Source organism: Canis lupus, chromosome 11 (assembly GCF_011100685.1).
Source record: "Canis lupus familiaris isolate Mischka breed German Shepherd chromosome 11, alternate assembly UU_Cfam_GSD_1.0, whole genome shotgun sequence".
Taxonomy (NCBI): Eukaryota; Metazoa; Chordata; class Mammalia; order Carnivora; family Canidae; genus Canis; species Canis lupus.
Genome location: NC_049232.1, coordinates 22461187 through 22479731, shown reverse-complemented (window position 1 = coordinate 22479731; position 18545 = coordinate 22461187). Strand labels below are relative to the sequence as shown.

The following is an 18545-nucleotide window of genomic DNA, read 5'->3' as shown; positions in this document are numbered from 1 at the left end:
TATTTTTTGGAGAGCAGTTAATACCAGCCCTCATTGGAATGTTGAATGATTAGAGTATATAGTACCCAGGGAAAATATTATGTGTATTACATATGATTGGGCAGAGGAAACAAATAATGGTGTGAACAGAGTTATGCTGTCCACAAGACCATATGTATTTATCTTTAGCCCCTTTCTTCCTGTTTTCAGTTTATCTCTGCTGTCCACCTACTGTTCTATCTTCACAAAGATTTGTTCTCAGCCATCTTTCAGATAACTGTGTTGGAATGTCCCAACCCCCACCAACCAGAGTCTTGAATTTTATTGGAAATACTTGAAAATCTCAGTATCCAAATGCATACTTTCTAAAGACCTTCTTTTAAGGAAAGGGGATTGTGCTCAGCTCCCACTTAATTAAAGCATATAGATGGCCTTCTATTCTACACATCTGTAAGGTCATCAATTTCATTATATCAGTTTCTTATTTTATAAATAAAATTAATTATATTTTTATTCATAATAAAATTAGAACATGCTTATTAAGGAAATTTGGAGAAATTAGAAAAAAATAGAGAAACTTTAAAACCATATAAAGAGGCATTTTCACTAAGTCTATTCCATCTCTATGTCATTGGATTAAAGAGTTAGCAGATACCATTAGCATATCTGGTATGCTAACTAGCATATACCAGATAGCAAGATTAGCATAGTGATGCTTAATGCCTTAGAGCTTATGGCTTAGAACTTGTTAAGAACTCCACAGGCCACTTTGTAGGAAAGAAATTTCCAGAACAAGAAAGTCATTAATGGTCAACTTTTAGTTCATTATAGAAAATAATAAGGTCGCTTTAAATTTTTAAACTTGAGCAACTTACTGATGTCCCAGCATGTTGAGCAGCACACCCTTTGCACATATTTTGAGTGATTGACTCATTGAGGCTCCTAATCTGTGTATTAAGCTCCTAGTATGTGCTTGCATGTGTTTATCCTACTGTCATCTGAGAGCTTCTGGAGCTAAATTTATATATTCCAATGCAGGAAGAAAGGAGCTCTCCAGACAGTTTTTTTTCATTAAACAACCTACATTAATAAATTGGAAGGGAAAATCCTGTCTTGCTCATGTGGTGTAGAACTGCTTAAAAGATGACCTTTTTAAAGTGACCTTGAAATAAGGCTATGAGAGTAGTAATCAACAAAGATAGCCATAGATTCTTCGTGTTGCCTATTCATACGCAGTTCTGACAAGCTGGTGAAATTGCATGTAAGGCTGGTCCAGACATTTTTAATACATCAGTGTCAGAATTAAGAAAATGTCCTAAATTTTGAGTTGGTAGTTTGTTATTTTTGAGCACAAGGGAACATGACATGTTTTTAAAAGTGTGAGATAGGAAATATCAACTTTTTTCTTCTATTGGCTGTGCCACTGAGTTGTTTTTGAATTACCTACTCAGATCCAAGTGCTTCGAGTTGTATCTTCAACTCTTTCAGGCATCTTAAATGTATGCTCAATTAGTGTATACGCACATTGAATGGACAATATGATCTAAGAAAAACCCTAAATTACTGCTGATGAAGTGAGGCAAGAGAGGAAAGAGTCCATGCAAGAGTCACCTTCAATTCTGTTTCATGATGATCGTGGGGAATACTTTACTAAATAGTCTCCCATATAAAATAAACCCCAGGTGCAAAGTACAAGTGCTTATCTGTGGCTATTATTTCCTTAGCCAAAGACTCACCATTTCCTCAATTAAGGTCCTGTTTCTATTTACTTTTTAGAATACAGGAAATGCACAAACTGAAAGGAAGAAGAACCTGCCAGATGTAGAGTAGAAAATGCAGCATCTGAAAATTCAGGGAATCCCAGAATCATTGTATGGTTAAAAAATCCTTTTTATTAATATTACATACGCAAAAAATGCTGACTAGAGAATTCTACAGATACATCAAAAACACTTTGTAGTTATGTGTATATTCACCTATTTGATTTTAAATTTATTAATATTTAAATTATTCATGTTTTCTTAATTTGAACACTAGTTGACAAAAATTGCCTGACTGGTACATCAAAATAAAACTGCAGCTTACATTAAATCATATAATTTTATTTGATGATCTATTTTCTTAGTCATGTATGATAAATGGTCATTCTTAGCTTTGGTTTAGAACTTTATAGAAGGAAAAGTTTCTAATTGTATAATAAAGTGAGATCCCAATGTTTGGGAACACCAAACATTTCTGAACAAACAATTATACTTGATAAGCATGAAATACAGACTTGGTTCCACGCAGAACATTCTAAAACAACATTTAAACATATCATGAAGGTCGTTTAAAAGGACAGAAATGGAGGAAAGCATTGAAGCAAATATTTTGGCTTGAGCAGCATGTTTATCAATTAATAGTTTACATAGAATATATTGTTACATATGATTTAACATTATTACAGTCAAGGTTTTGGCAGCATATATTTTAGTTCTTATTGCTGGTTCTTATTGGCTTGGTTTCTGATTTTAGGGTGGAGATGGCCATTTTAAGGGGAAGAATTTGAAGAGGAACAGATTTTTTTTCTGGTAGTGTTTTTTCTTTTAAATCTTAAAAATACAAATTGTCAAGTCTTCTTTTATATACAATAGAAATGTAACGGGCTATCAAGACAGCCATGCGCCTTGCATTAGCATCTTCCAACTTTGTTTTGTTAGCAAACCATTCACTTTTTTCTTTTAAGAATTCTGTTGGTTTAGAATTGTGGAGTCATCTCCTGTCTCTGCTACTTCTTTACTTGCCATGATTACTGAGTAGGTAACACATACTGTCATATGACACACACTGTACTTATACTGATCTCTGCCCTCTGCTGGTCACATAACCTTTATTGTCTTTTATTTCCTGGAACTCTCAGGCTTCCTGAAGTGAGTTCTTAATGAAATATCTGATCGGTTGCTTTAAAGCCTGTTCTTACCCTTAGATGATTAAAAATATGTTCTCAGCTATAACATCATTTATAGTATTTATAAAATATGTGAAAGTTATGTTATTCAAATGTTAAATTCTTTTATTCTTTTTGTTTTGTTTTATTTTTATTAAATTCCATTTAGTTGAGAATTCTTTTATTCTTTTAAACAACTCCCAGCACTCTTCCAAGTTCCTAGTTCTGATAGTGGCTTTTATGTGGTACAGACTTTTTCTGTTCCACAAAACAGATTGTATAAAACCCAGAGGAGGCACACTACCAAAATTCTTGATTGTCCTATTCTAAAAATAAACAAAACAAAAACACAACATACAATAAAATGGGATTATCTGGTGTTTTACCAGGGATGTACCTGATTTGTATTTACTAAATAAACATGAAGAACAAGGGAAAACATAATTTCTTTATTACAATATTGTAGGCTCTTTTCATCTCATTTTAAGGCTGATTGGAATTCATACCTGAGGTTTTTATACATAATATACCTTTCTAACAGAATTCCTGTTACTTTTAGCAACTAATCTCCTCCAAGGAACTGAAAAGTTGATCCTTGTGGTAGATTCAACCAGTATGTCTGCCTTTTACCTATTGCATTTATATATTTGTTGATCCTACATCAATATCAAAGGATTCAATTTCTCAAAAATGCCTACTTGGATTTTAATTGGGGTTGTGTTAAATGTCTACATCAATTTGAGGAAAATTGGTATCTTGATAATATTAAGTCTCCCAATACATGAGCATGGTGTAAACTCCCTATTTATTTAGATCTTCTTTAACTTCTGTCTATAATATTTTGTAGCAGTCATACAGTAGTCATTAAATTTATTTCCATGTGTTTTGTTTTTTGATGCATTATAAATGGTATTATTTTTTAATATCATCTTCCAGCTAGTTTTGCTAATACACAAAAGTACAATTTGTTTTTCCATATTGATTTTGTATTCTGAGACTTTGCAAAAATTCACTTATTGGTTCTAGTAGGTTTTCTTCCCTTGTTTTTTCATTCCTTTCTTCCTTCCTATTTTGCATGTTCCTTAGGATTTCCCACATAAGTAATCATAACATCTGCAGATAAAAATAATTTTACTTCTTCCTTCCCAATGTTTATGCCTTTTATTACTTTTTCTTGACTTGTACTGACTAGGACATGTGATAATGTTGAACAGAAGTAGTGAGAGTGGACATCCATGACTTTTTTCCTATAGTAAAGAGAAAACATTCCGTTTTTTTCACATTAAGTATGATGTGAGTTGTAGATATTATGTAGATGACCTTTATAACATTGAGGAAGGTTCCTTCTGTTTCTCTTTGCTCAGTGTCCTTACCATGAACAGATGTTAAATTTTGTTAAACGATTTTCCCCACATCAACTGAGATGTTCATATGATTTTCCCCCTTTATTCTGTTAATGTGAATTATACTGATAATTTGAATGTTAAATCAATCCTACATTCCTAGGATTAAATTTCACTTGATCCTTTTTATGTTTTGTATTGGATTTGATTGGTTAATGTTTTATTATGTATTTTGGCACTTATGTGTTTTTTTTTTAAAGATTTTATTTATATATTCATGAGAGAGACAGAGACACAGGTAGAGGAAGAAGCAGGCTCCCTGCAAGGACCCCGATGCAGGACTCTAACCCGGACCCACGGGATCATACCCTGAACCAAAGGCTCAACCACTGAGCCACCCAGGTGTCCCTGCACTTACGTTAATGAAGGATTTTAGTCCGTTTTTTTTTCTTATATTGTCTTTGTTTGGTTTTATAAATGAGTTGCTTTATAAATGAGTTAGGAAGTGTTCCCTCATCCTGTTTCTGAAAGAATTTGTGTAGGACTGATTTTATATTCTCCTTAAATGTTTGTTAGAAATCTCCACAGAAGCCAATGAGGCCTGGAATTTTCTTTGTGAAAATATTGTAATGTACAAATTCAATTTCCTTAAATTTATTTAATAAATATGGAGATACCCACATCTGTTATTTCTCTTTATATCAGTTTTGGTAATTTGGCTTTTTCAAAGGATTTGTTCATTTCATCAAAGTTGCTGATTTTTTTGGCATAACGTGGATTATCATTTTTCTGTGGTTATTTTACAGTTGGGAAGATCTATGGTGATGTCATCTTTATCATTTCTTGTATTGGTGATTTGTGTTTTCTTTTTTTTCTTGGTAACTCTAGCTATATATAGGTTTATCAATTTTAATATTTTTTTCAAAGAACTAGCTTTGGGTTTCATTGATTATTTCTATTGTTTTTTTCCTATTCTATTGATTTATGATTTATTGAACTTTGTTGTTTTTTTTTTCCCTCTGTTCAATTGTGACATTGTGATACAAGAAATATGTATATTTGGTCTTCATCACCTGTTCCTGGCACATAGTTCCCAAAACCCTTATAATTTCCTAACTAATGGGGATGAGAAGAGCATCTTTTGTTATTCCTAATAAGTTCCTTACAACCATACTTGAGTTTATTTATTTACTTATTTATTTTTAAGTAATCTCTACACCTAATGTAGGAGCTCAAATTTATAACTCCAAGATTAGGAGTCTCATGCTCTATGGATTGAACCAGCCAGGTGCCACCATTCTTAAGTTTATGATAATGAAGCCACTTTCAGCTACACCTGAGTTTATGTTAATGAGGTGTGACTCTTAGAGGAAGGGGGCTGGTTCCCAGAGGAACTGTCTGTGTGACAGGAGGATTAGAATTTTCAGCTCTGACCTCTTGGAAGAGGAGAAGGGCTAGACATAGAGTTCATCACCAGTGGCCAATGATTTAATCAATCGTGTCTATATCATGGAACCTCCATGAAAACCCTGAACAATTGGTTTGGAGAGCTTTCTAGTTGTGAATACATTGAGATCTTGTGAAGATGATGCACCCAGAGAAAGCATGGGAACTCTGCTCTCCTTCCCATATACTTTGCTCTATGCATTTCTTTCATTTGGCTTTCTCTGCGTTATATCCTATATAAAAACTGATAATAGCAAGGAAAGCACTTGCCTGAGTTCTGTGAGCCATTCTAGCAAATTATAAGACCCAAGAAGGAAGTTGTGGGAGCTCCTGCTTTATAGCCAGTTTGGTGACAAGAGGAGGTCCAAACTTGTGACTGGAGTCTGAAGAGGGGCATAGTCTTAGGCTGAGTCCTTAACCTGTGAGTTAAGTCCTGCTAGTGTTAGAAGTGTTATGAATAGAGGAAGAAGTCTTTCCATTTATTCTTATTTTTCTAGCTCCTGAAGGTGAAGCTGAGGTCAATGACCTAAGACTTTTCATCTTTTCTAATATCATTCAAAGCTTTACATTTCCCTTTTAACTGCAAGCCACAAATTTAAGTGGTATTATTTCAATCAGTTAAAAATATTTCCCAATTTCCCTTATGATTTATTTAGAAATGTGTTGTTTGAGGGACCCCTGGGTGGATCAGTTGGTTCCCTTAAAAAGAATTATTCTTGAAAATATATATATATTTTGCTGAAGTGTTGGGTGTACTGTTTTATAAATGACAATTAGGTCAAGTTGGTTAATAGTATATTTAGGCCTCATATCTTTACTGTTTTTTAGTCTACTTGTTTTATCAGTTGCTCATGGGGAAATATTGAAATCTTCACCTATATTTATAGATTTGTCTGTTTCTCCTTTCCATTCTTTTAGTAGTTGCTTTTTAAAGCTCTGTTACTAGGTGCATATATATTTAGAGCCTTTATATTTCTGATGAAATTGACCTTATCTGCTGTCCAGTATCTGAAAACAGTTGTTTTATATGTTTTGTCTGGTTTTATTATTTAAGGTAAGACCAATACCTGCTACTCCATTATGGCTAGAACTAGAGGTTCAGTTTGAGTTCTGATAGTAGAGGGGTGTGTCAGGGAGGCTCAATCGGTTAAGTGTCCAACTCTTGATTTTGACTGAGGTCATGATCTTGGGGTCATGAGGTCCAGCCTTGCGTCAGGCTCTGTGCTGTATATGGAGCCTCCTTAAAATTATCTCTCTTTCTTTCCCTCTGTCCCCACCAATCCCATGCTCACAGATGCATTCTCTCTCTCTCTCTCTCTCTCTCTCTCTCTCTCTGTCTCGTACACACACACACACACACACACACACACACACAAGTTCTGATAGTGGAGATCTAGTCAATATTGTGAATAAGAGAGATCTATTGAATAACATACGTTATTTATCTTAAGAATTTTAAAGAAGCTTCAATCATTACTAAAAGTTACAGCCTTTTATAAAATGTCCCTGATTGATTTTCCTTGTTTCAGTTTAAGACCATCCCTAAGGATATGGATATGTGGAGAGAAATTTGTTCCCTTACGTGTAAATAGGGGCCTATACCTTTTGTTATTGTTGTCCTTATTCTGGTTATTGGAATGATAATTTATTCTGTGAACTCTTTGCCAATGGCATGAAAGCTTGCAGCATGAAAGTATGAAATGAAACTTTAGCAGTGGACATAGTTGGTAGAATGGATAGTTAATTGGTTGATAATACTTGTCAAAAGGTATTAGGCCAAGTGTGTTTCAGTTGTATTTCTGGTCTATTTTCATTTCTATATATGACTCTGTCTTATAAATATTTGTTACAAAGCATTTTTAAAGCAAATTGTTGAAGCAATGAGTTGCTTACATCAAAACTGAAAATGTTCCTTGGTGGCTAGAACATGATGACATTAGGATGGAGCTTGGACAATCTTTGAAAGAAGAAATAGTCCTGATTTCTATGTTTAAATTATTTCTGTTCCATTCCTACAACCCTTTTATAAACTCTCCCAGAGCAGTTGGATTTCTAGGGCCTGAGTGATCATAGTTTACAAAGTAGTTTCAGTGCCTACCAAGGCCCCAAATGTGGTAGACTGCTGATGCAGAGTTGACATTTTCATGAAATTCAAGTGAGGAAAGTCAGATTTTTTAACTTATAGTTCTGTGAACAGGAAAAACTAAAACAAATACACAGGAATGCCAAGAAGAGGAGGAAGTTAGCTTAATACAGAATTGTACAGCTGCTCAAAGTATAAAAAGGCCTTACATGGAAATTGGCCCATGTTAATGAAACTACTAGCAGAATTGCATAGGGAAATGATCAAGAAATTTTAAGTGATGTACAAACCATAAGCACAAGATGATACAAGACAAGAAGGCATTCTTTCCATTTTAATAAAAAGCAAAAATATAGGGATACCTGGGTGGCTCAGTGGTTGAGCATCTGCCTTTGGATAGAGTCCCACATCGGGCTTCCTGCATGGAGCCTGCTTCTCCCTCTGCCTGTCTCAACCTCTCTCTCTCTCTCTGTCTATGAATAAATAAATAAAGTCTTTAAAAACAAAAATATAGAAACAAAATAAAATATCCTACTATCCTGCTAGCCTCCCAACTGCCTACCTTCCCCCTCTACAGTATTAGGAAAAGATAACTGATGGTAGAGAATTATAATGATTTTTCTTCTTTTCTGAAAAAAACCTGAAGTCAGATAACCAGAAGTATGTATTTAATGATGAGTGGGTTGAAAGCCAAACTAAAAGAGAAGAGGACAAAACTACTTAAAGCTGTGGTGTATTCAGTCTTGTCTAATATACTGTCATTCATCCTAGGATTGCTGAGAAATAGTTGCTATAGATTAGTTATAAGTGATTATTTGGGAGATCTCTCAGAAGGCAGACAAATGTTAGCAACCTTGTTTATTTTTTATTTTTTTATTTTTTTAAATTTTTTTTAAATGTTTATTTATTTATGATAGTCACAGAGAGAGAAAGAGAGAGAGGCAGAGACACAGGCAGAGGGAGAAGCAGGCTCCATGCACCGGGAGCCCGACGTGGGATTCGATCCCGGGTCTCCAGGATCGCGCCCTGGGCCAAAGGCAGGCGCCAAACCCCTGCGCCACCCAGGGATCCCAGCAACCTTGTTTAAAATGTCATTGGCAGAGGTGTCTGGGTAGCTCAGTTGGTTAAGCATCTGACTCTTGGTTTAGGTCATGATCTTACAGGTCATGAGATAGAGTCTCATGTTGGGCTTCACATTTAGTGGGAGTCTGCTTGAAGATTCTCCTTCTCCCTCTATCCCTCCCCTATGTGCTCTTTCTCTCTCTCTTAAAAATGAAATGTCATTTAAAAGAGAGAGAGAGATAACAGATTTATTTACTTTAATTTTGAAATCTGAAGACCCAAGAAAAATCACCAGTTGATTTATAGCTATCTGAAGGAATAATAGATAATAATCATCATGAATTTATTTTATCTGATTAGTTTCTCTTAGTGAGCCCTATAAACAAAGGGAAAGCAGGAGATATAATGGTTTGTAGTTTAAATAATCAAAAAGCATTTGGACTCAGTTCTTAGACCTTTTCTTTTTTGTCTATACTCCCTTAGTAAGCTCATCCAGATTCCTGGCCTTAAATATCATCTACATACTGACGACTCTCAGTTCTTTCTCTCCAGCCTGGACTTGACTCCTAAACTCCAGATTCTTTTTTCTTTTAATTTTAAAAAGATTTTATTTATGTATTCATGAGAGACACACACAGAGAGAGGCAGAGACACAGGCAGGGGGAGAAGCAGGCTCCATGCAGGGAGCACAACATGGGACTTGATCCCAGGACTCCAGGATCAGGCCCTAGGCTGAAGGCAGCGCTAAACCACTGAGCCACCCGGGCTTCCCTAAACTCCAGACTCTTATTTCCAGTTGCCTATTCAACAGCTTCACTGAAATATATAATAGATATCTTAAATTCAGCATGTCCAGAATTAAGGTCCTGATCTCTTCCTTACTCCTGCTTTTCAGTATTTCTCCCATTTTAGTTAAGGGCAACTACATTCTTCCATTTGCTCAGGAGAAATATCTTGGAGTAATTCTTGACTTCCTTTTCTCTCATACCCTATATTCTTTCAGCTGTACCCTCAAAGAATTTCCTGAATTTGAGTACTTTACTCTTCTATTCCTATGCATAACATTTCTTGCCCATTGTTCAGGAAAACTTCCTTACTGGTTTTTACTCATATATGAAGCCTCTTCTACCACTTTACTTAAAATCACAACTTTTACCATTCCTATTCCCTTTTTAGCTTTTTGGTATAGCATTTCTCTACCTGAGAAGCTACATAACTTTACTTATTTTGTTTATTAATGGTCTTCCTCCACTAAAAATATTCCAGGTACCTTCCTAGATGTGAGGAATACAACAATGAACAATACACTAAATCTCTGCTCCAAGAGTTCCTGATTTCTTTGCCTAAATGTATGGATACATATGGCATTGAAAGAATAAATGATCCTGTGAAATATATACTCAAAGCAGTAAAATGAATTTTGCCTTTGATTGACTTTCACACTGACTTTGGGTTAAGATTATTTCTTTTCATAAGTAGCTTTCATTTAGTGGGTAGCCTTATGTAGATTGTAGGTGTCCAGTGGTTATTACATAGTCTATGTACCCCTGTACTCCAAGAGCAAAAACAATTTTCAACTTCTCTTTGAAATCAGATAGTCCTAACCTCCTCCAGAGGGAGCCCAAGGTCCAGCATTTTCAGGCTCTAGAACCAGTCTCTGCCCTGGTTAAACAGAGGACAAGCCGTTCAGTCCTCTGTTGGATTGAACTCTAGTATGTGAAGATGGGGTAACACAGCAATATTTTTTACTCTAATCAATTTTTTTGCTCCCTAGAAGAGAGATACTATAAAAATGCATGCTAGTAATTAGTTTGTTTCACATGAAAGACTCCAAAGTCTGAGGACATTTCAAACCAAGATAAATTATTTATTATACATTTCAGGCAACATCTCTTGGGCTTCTCTGACTAATTTGTTTATGGCTACTAATTATTACATTGAACAGTATTATCAAAATCTTTAAAGCATATGGGGCACCTAGGTAGCTCGATCGGTTAAGTATTTGCCTTTCACTCAGGTCATGATCTCGGGGTCCTGGGATAGAGCCCCTTGCCCAGGCTCCATGATAGACGTGGAACCTGCTTAAGATTCTCCCTCTCCCTCTTCCTCTACCTCTCCGCCCTCCCCCATCCCCTTATGTATGCACTCTCTCTTTCTCTAAAAAAAAAAAAAGAAAGTTTTTTTCAGTGTTGTTCACAGGGACCTTGGAATCTCCTTTAGAGATGCAGAATTATGATCTTTAATTTTAGTTCTATTGTCCAAGCTGTCTGAATTTATCCTGACTTCATTCCCTTTGATATAATATTTGGTCTAGAGATGCTCTCTACTCTTATTGCATGCTACCTGTGGAAATTCTCTACTTTTATTGCATGCTATCTGTGCCTTGTTCTCCACTTGTTTAGATAAGTTGGCCACAGTGACAAATATATCAACTATCTACTCTTTGTGTATAAATGTTCCATTAAATACAAGAACAAACATGGCATTTAGAGCTTTAAAAAAGAACTGTATAACATAGGTCCTTTTGTAGTTAGGAAAAAATAAATCTCTGCAGATTAATTATCACTTTCTAGAGTTGTGGTATGCTAAATGGGAGATACTTGTATTGTAGTTCTCTTCCATCCTGGGAAAAACTAGTGTAGACCAGCAGTTCCCAACTTTCATCTTTTGAGGCTACATTGGATTTTCTCAGACTCTGTATGTTAGTAGACCAGGTAAGATGAGGTTACAAATATGACTACATTAGAGTGTTGAAAGGATGAATTACTGGTTAACATACGGAGATCCATGTATTATGGAGCCTGAAGCTTTCATATTTCAGAGCCCTTTTTGGAGAAAAAACACAAAATTGCAACTTAAAAATTGCTAGGGCTATTTTTTAAAAATTTTATTTATTTATTTGAGAGAGAAATGGAGAGTACCAGCAGGGGAAGTGGCAGCGGGAGAATTAAGACTCCCCACTGAGCAGGGAACCCAGTGCAGAGTTTGATCCCAGGACCCCAGGATCATGACCTGAGCTGAAGGTAGATGCTTAACTGACTGAGCCACCCAAGCACCCCCAAAATTGCTAGGGCTATTCTCATGGCCTTGGAAGAAGCCTATTCAAGGGAGAGGTCTAAATGGCTTTTTGGCAAAAATACTCCTGCTATAGGGATTGCCATTACTTGGTTGTCGATGGCTACCAAAAGTCATGCAGAGAAATAGGTGATGGCAAAGGCAGTGGCAGCTGAATTGGCAATCAACAAGGTCAAATTTTGAAATCTTTTGGGTAGATATCCATGTGATAATTGGAAGTACTGGTTCCAGTCTTTGACCAAGTGGAGTTGTTATAAGTGGAAGGAGCTACACTCATAGCTCAGTAGGTTGCTGCTGTGTGGCATTCATTTCCTTTCATTTGGAAGAAGGAACACAGAATATAGTTGGAGGGGTAGGGAAGCACCTTAACACCTTGAAGAATAAAATTAAAATTTGATTCATTACATATTGAGTCTGGCTTCTGTTTTTACCACAGTAATAAAACCTTGCTTTTGTTGGCACCAATTATTTCCTAATTGTCAAATTCAGTGGCTTTCTTTAAGTCCTTATTTTCCCTGATTTTCTGTCACATTTGATACCATGAATCATCTTTTCCTTCTTGAAATGCGCTCATCTTTTTTTGGTCACATCTTTTGTTTTCTTCTCACCTCCAGACACTTTTCTGCTCTACTGATAATTTATCTTCCTACCCTCTTCCCTGTTGGCATTCTCTGAAGTTCATTTCTTAAGCTTTCTTCTTGTCCCTGTTTCTTGAGAAATGTGTGTTCTTCTATCTTGACTATCACCACAGTTGGTATTTGAGAATATACTTTCCCTGAACTGACATTTATCTGAAGCCCTAGTTTCCACATTTTGCTAATATTTCTACTTTATTATTTTGCTGTTTCTTCAAATTTACCATATCTGAATTAGATTAATTTTCCCCAAACTAGCTTTCCTTTCCCTCCTGGATTTACTTGTTTCTAAAGTGGTAGCATGGTTTACTTGGCTCGAAACTTGGCATCAACTTGATTTTTTAAATTCATTTTCCATGTATCTGATAGCCATTAGGGTGTCAGGTCTATCTGATTCATTCATTCTCATTTGATCCTCCTACTTGTATTAAGTTTTCATGCTTAACATTATGAGCCTCTTTGTATGATTGGGACTCTATTTTTCCTCTAGATTCCCATTTTTTATTGCTTTTACTATATCTAAACAAATACATGTTTCACATCCTGCTTTGTGATGCTAGTTACCTCTTAATTATATCTTTGTAACTTTATCACTCCACCCAAGTGCTTTTATATAATTAAATACCTTAATACATATGAAACAAATAACTTGAACTCAGAACAACCTTGGTAGTTTGGAGACTTACTAAAGAATCAATGAATGATCTTAAAAATGATCAGTAAGAATCTGAGGAATGGTTCTTAGAAGAAATATTCAGACAGGAGTTAGTAGTGTCAAGCTGAAGTTCCTCGTTAAAACTTCAGAGCACTCCCAATTCTGTTTGCCTTTAGGAAGGTAAAAGAAGCTTTCCTGAAGTTTCAGACTTCTTAGATGAAAAGCAAATCTACTTTTCCATCTCCACCAGTATGCTTACTAGCTTATCTGACAAGATGTGTGCTGGATATCCTAAAAATTCCAATTATAATAACCTCTTATCAAAGGCCAAAAAGTACTGGTGGTTTAGAGAATGGTTTTAGCAGATCACTCAGATGAAATGAGATAAAGTCTGGGCCTATACAAGGTGGGAAGTTGTTTGGAAACTGCACATAAAGCTGAGTCCTTAAAAAGTGATATGCTTAGTAAAGGGTAAGTAAGACAAAATCTATTCCTTAAAGAGAGATTGTAAAGAAGTTTGTCTTGCCCTTGGTTGTGGATGGTAAAACAAACAAAACAACCAACAAACTTTCCATTGAGAATTCATAACCATCCTTCATACAGGTCTGGTGTCAGAATTTGTACTGCATGTGTTATCCCAGAAACCGAAGATTAGAATGTAGCTTCAAGTTCTCATGGATTAGTGATGAAACCAGGTGGCTGGCAGAAGCAAAAACAAATCCTCTCTGGAGGAATGCATATTAAACTAGGATCTTAAAGAATTTTCACAGATGTGAACATGAGCTCACTATTAAAAATAAAAAACACAGGGGATTCCTGGGTGGCTCAGCAGTTTAGCACCTGCCTTTGGCCCGGGGCGCGATCCTGGAGTCCTGGGATAGGGTCTCGTGTGGGGCTCCCAGCATGGAGCCTCCTTCTCCCTCTGCCTGTGTCTCTGCCCCTCTCTCTCTCTCTATCATGAATAAATAAATAAAATATTTTTAAAAATAAAAAATAAATAAAAAACACAAAAAAAACCCCCAACATGAATGGAAGTTTCCAGAAACAGTAAACAGAATCAAATCTTCAAAGACTTCTTAACTTAAACTTGTCATATATGTAACAGGCAAAGGTTTATTAAATATATATGAAGAAATAAAGATATTGACTGTAGGCTTGAAAAGCAAGAGACTATCAAAAATAATCAGGCAGGTTTAGAAGAAGAACAAAGTAGAACATCTAGAAATAAAAATATAATAATTAAAATTAGAATCCTAGTGGATTAGTCCAAATCTAAGCTAATTAGTAAATTGGAACTGAAAAGAGAATTAGTGAACTGAGAAATGGATATAAAGAAATTACTCAGATTACAGGCTAGAGAAATAAGAAGTGGAAAAGATAAAGTGGAAGTTAAGAGACTTGGATGAAATGTGTGAAAGCCAACATATGACTAATTAGAACTCTGAAAGGAAGACATAGAAAGAAAGAGGGCAATAATAAAATAAATGGTAGCTGATAATTTTCCAGAATTGATAAGAATTCTTAGATTCAGGAATCCCAGTGAATCCTAAGAAAGATGAAAATGAAACCTACTCTCAGACACATCATCCTTAAAGTACACAACACCAAAGAAGTGAAAATATTGAAAACAGTCAAAGAAAAAGACCAAGCCCTGTAAATGAATGGCAGATAGAATGACAGCTGACTTCTCAACAGCACAATGGAAATCATAAAATGGTTGGAATAATATCTTCCAAGGACCAAGAAAAAATAGCTATAACTCTGGAATACTGAGGCAGATTAATCATCGTCTTTCAACATCTATTCTTTGCTGCTTCTTTTGTAATAAAATTTATGATTTTTAACTGAACCATGAATGCCTAGAATAAAAACTACTTTTCCTAGCCTTCCTTGCAGTTAGCATTATCAGAGGAGTAGTGAAGATAATAATTTATGTTAAAGTCTAACAAATAAAGGTTTGCTTTATTTTAGGCAATCGCTAAGCTAATAGAAAAAATACAAAACAACAGTCTTTGCTGTTGGACAACAGGCAGCCCAGAACTATGATCCTTGATAGAAGGAAGATGAGTTAGGTGGTTGCTATGATCACACCAGCTTCCCACAATTTCTGGATCACAACACGAGGTGGTGATCCAAGGAGAGCCTGTCAATTTTGTTGAGTTGATGAGGTAGGGATGAATATAAGCTCGGAGAGGCTGAGGTGGCTACAGTTTGCAAGGCAGCATACTAGAGAAGAGAAAAGGAACTTAGAAATAGGTTCCCTTCCAATCTTTGAATACTAATCTGTGGATGTGTGGCAGCCATGAAAATGCATCTCTTAGAGCTCCAAATGCAGACAATATAATTGACCTGATATCAAAAGTGTAAGAATTAACTACCAGCAGAAGCCAGGGAAATATCCCTGGGATTAGATTTTTGGGGTATTTGATCAAGGGGACAGAAATATAACTTTAGACATGGAAGAACTCAGTGACTTGGGAGCACCATCTCAGAACATGAGATTTAACACCATCACAAGAACGTCAGGGGATGTAGCAAAATCACTGCTGGAGTGGCATAGAAAACGCTATGGCAAACAGTCAGGAATGTAGAAATATCTGAGTTGCCCTTAGAGTTGAAATAAAAAGGCTAATTGAAGTGGGCAGAATAAATCATGTAAGATCAGAAAACCAACCAGAGAATGATGTTCTATGGGAGAACCCAGTGGACACATTATTCACTAAGGCCCTGGTGAAAGAAGGTGCAAGGCTTGTACACTGAAAATTGCAGCAACAGAGACTAAGGTTAAGCTCCTGACATATTGTTATTCTTTGGGAAGATCAACTGGCTACTTGGTGGCAAGTCCAGTATATCAGAATTGTTCCATTCTTGACGGTCTAGGATTTCATTTTCACAGAGAGGGATACCTATTCTGAATATGGCTATACTTTCCTGCCTGAAGATTCTCAGTAGCCTGGGGCTTCAGAATACCTGATCCATATGTAAATAGACACAGCGTAGCATCTAACTGTTTCATATTGAAGGAAACGTGTTAGTGGTTCCATAACCATGGAAGCGGCAGCTCAGAGACAATCTTATAAAAGGATGATGTGCCATTCTTTAGGGTACAGAATATATATTAAATCAGATATTTATAGAGTGCTATATCCCAGTAGATGTAATAGGATGCTGTATTTCCATGGATCTGGGAACCAAGGCATTGAAGGAGGAAAGGCTCCCATCACTTCCAATGACCTACTTTGGGAATTTGTACTTCTCATCCTTGCAGCCTTGGGGTTTGGTGGAATTGGAGTTCCTGGTCTTCAAAAGGGGCATATTCTTGCTAGAGGCCACAGCAAGAGTGCTACTGAACTAAAGGTTATACTTGCCACTGGAATTTTGGATTCCTTGTGCCCAGGGACTAGTGGTGAAAAAGAAGAGTCACCATATTGGTAGAGGTAAGGTCTGGATCAGCAGGGGGAGGTAGGCCTGCTGTTACATGAAGAGGGCAGAGATATGTGTTAAACCCAGCTATCCATTTGAGCACCCTCCTGGTATTTCCTTACACTTTGTAACCATGAATGGACACATGTAGCCATTTCTGACTGAGAAGGGTATATTACCAAAGTTTCAGGCTTCCTGGGAATGTAGATTTGGGTCACACTACCAGGTGAGCCACCAAGTCCTGCCAAAATGATAGGTACAGGTGAGGAGAATTCAGAAAGAATCATTGAAGAGAATGAGTACAGTTGTAGCCCTGAGATCAATTGCACTTATGAAGGCTGTAATTTGTCTCATTATTTTCTAATTTCTGAGCTTCCTCTCAGGAATAAAAGATAATAGGAATCATGGAGGAGTCTTTCTCTAAATTATGAGGAGGGACATCTGGGTGGCTCAGTGGTTGAGCATCTGCCTTTGGCTCAGATCATGATGGTGGGGTCCTGGGATCAAGTCCCACATTAGGCTCCCCTTGGGAAGCCTGCTTCTCTCTCTACCTATGTCTCTACCTCTCTCTACCTCTTTGAAAAAAAATAAAATTCTGAGAAGTCTTTCTGTGTGGTGCAATGAGTGAACCTCTGGTGGCAACAAAATTGTACCTCTTGGATCTCTGACTTTGGAGAGCATAGTTGAGTAGTGGCCCCAGTTGCTGCAGCCTGACAGTTGGCATGATATTTACAGTAAAGCCACACTTCCCACATGTTAATCCTTGCTAATGACTGAGTTCATCAGGGATAGAGGCAGGCCTGTTTCTGAGAAATGCAGGAGGAAGACCTTGATGGGAGACTTTGTTGCGAAGATTCCCCATTAGCTTCTCAAACTTCCTTAGATCTGTGGTGCTATCTAGATGTCTTCCACCCAGTCTTTCATTCCTCTCTTTCTGAAGATCACAACTGTATTGCAATCTTATGACTCTCTTAGCTACACCTGGCTCCCTCCCATTTTTCTTTATAGGCACTTACTTCATGTCAATTCCCTTCTTGTCATCTGCTTTTTGGAATATCCAAGCTGACAAGGCATGTGTAGAGTGAAATTTACATGACCAATCAAAGATCATCTGCCTGAGCTGAATAATTCTTAGAGATCACATAGCGCTAGGAAAAGACTCAGATTTCTGACAGCCATTGTGGAAGGATCTTGTTGGATAGCTGGGGCATTCAGTAGAGATCTCAGAAGAATTATACCTTAGTAGTAGAGTTAAGCTAGCCTTAGGATAACGGCCAATTTAGATCTGCTCTTAAAAGCTTAGAAACAAATTCTCTTGGACCAAGCTGATCTTCAAGTAACTCAATTACCTGTCACAATAAACTTAAATGCTTTAAAGAAAATTAACACAAAAAAATCCTAATCATCTCATAATGGTCATAATGCTTGCCATTCAAACTAAAATTACTAGATTTTAAAACAACCCAGAACACAGTGACCCATAATGAAAATTAAAAATTAGTCAATAAAAAGAGATAAATAATAGATTAATCACTGCTATTAACATCACTGTTAACTATAACTATAGAAACCATCCAAATTGAAACATAGATGAAAATTGAAATAAAATGAAACAAAACTGAAATAAAACCAAAATGACTGTGGGACAATATTAGTTCTTCTAACATATGTATTCTCAGAAACAGAGGAGAGGGAAGAAAGGGCAGAAAAGATATTTGAAAAAAGAGGAGCTGAAATTTTTTTTCCCCAAATGTGATAAAAGCTATAAATCCTTAGGTCCAGATAGGTCAATGAACCCCAAACAGGATAAATACAAAGAAAATTCCAGCAAGGCACATAATAAATTGCGAAAAAAAAAAAAAACAACCAGGATGTATTAAAACAGAGGTTTAGGGCAGCCTGGGTGGCTCAGTGGTTT

The 18545-nt window shown here is 36.3% G+C and overlaps 1 protein-coding gene across 20 annotated transcripts in view; it reads left to right on the top strand.

Annotated features, from left to right (window-relative positions):
* The window catches only part of CDKL3 (cyclin dependent kinase like 3), a 108958-nt gene that overhangs the window by 53622 nt on the left and 36791 nt on the right, over positions 1–18545 (top strand). For 8 of the 20 annotated variants that reach the window (XM_038552167.1, XM_038552165.1, XM_038552162.1 and 5 more), the window contains 2 exons: positions 2494–2549; positions 16473–16545. The exons of 4 other annotated variants lie outside the window; for them this stretch is intronic. In XM_038552167.1, the coding sequence (XP_038408095.1) occupies positions 2494–2549; positions 16473–16530 (114 nt within the window). In that variant the 3' untranslated portion in view covers positions 16531–16545. Of the gene's footprint in view, positions 1–1755; positions 2063–2493; positions 2550–4508; positions 4931–16472; positions 16575–18545 lie in introns of those variants that run through there. 8 more of the 20 variants (XM_038552169.1, XM_038552172.1, XM_038552170.1 and 5 more) reach the window with 5 other exon arrangements.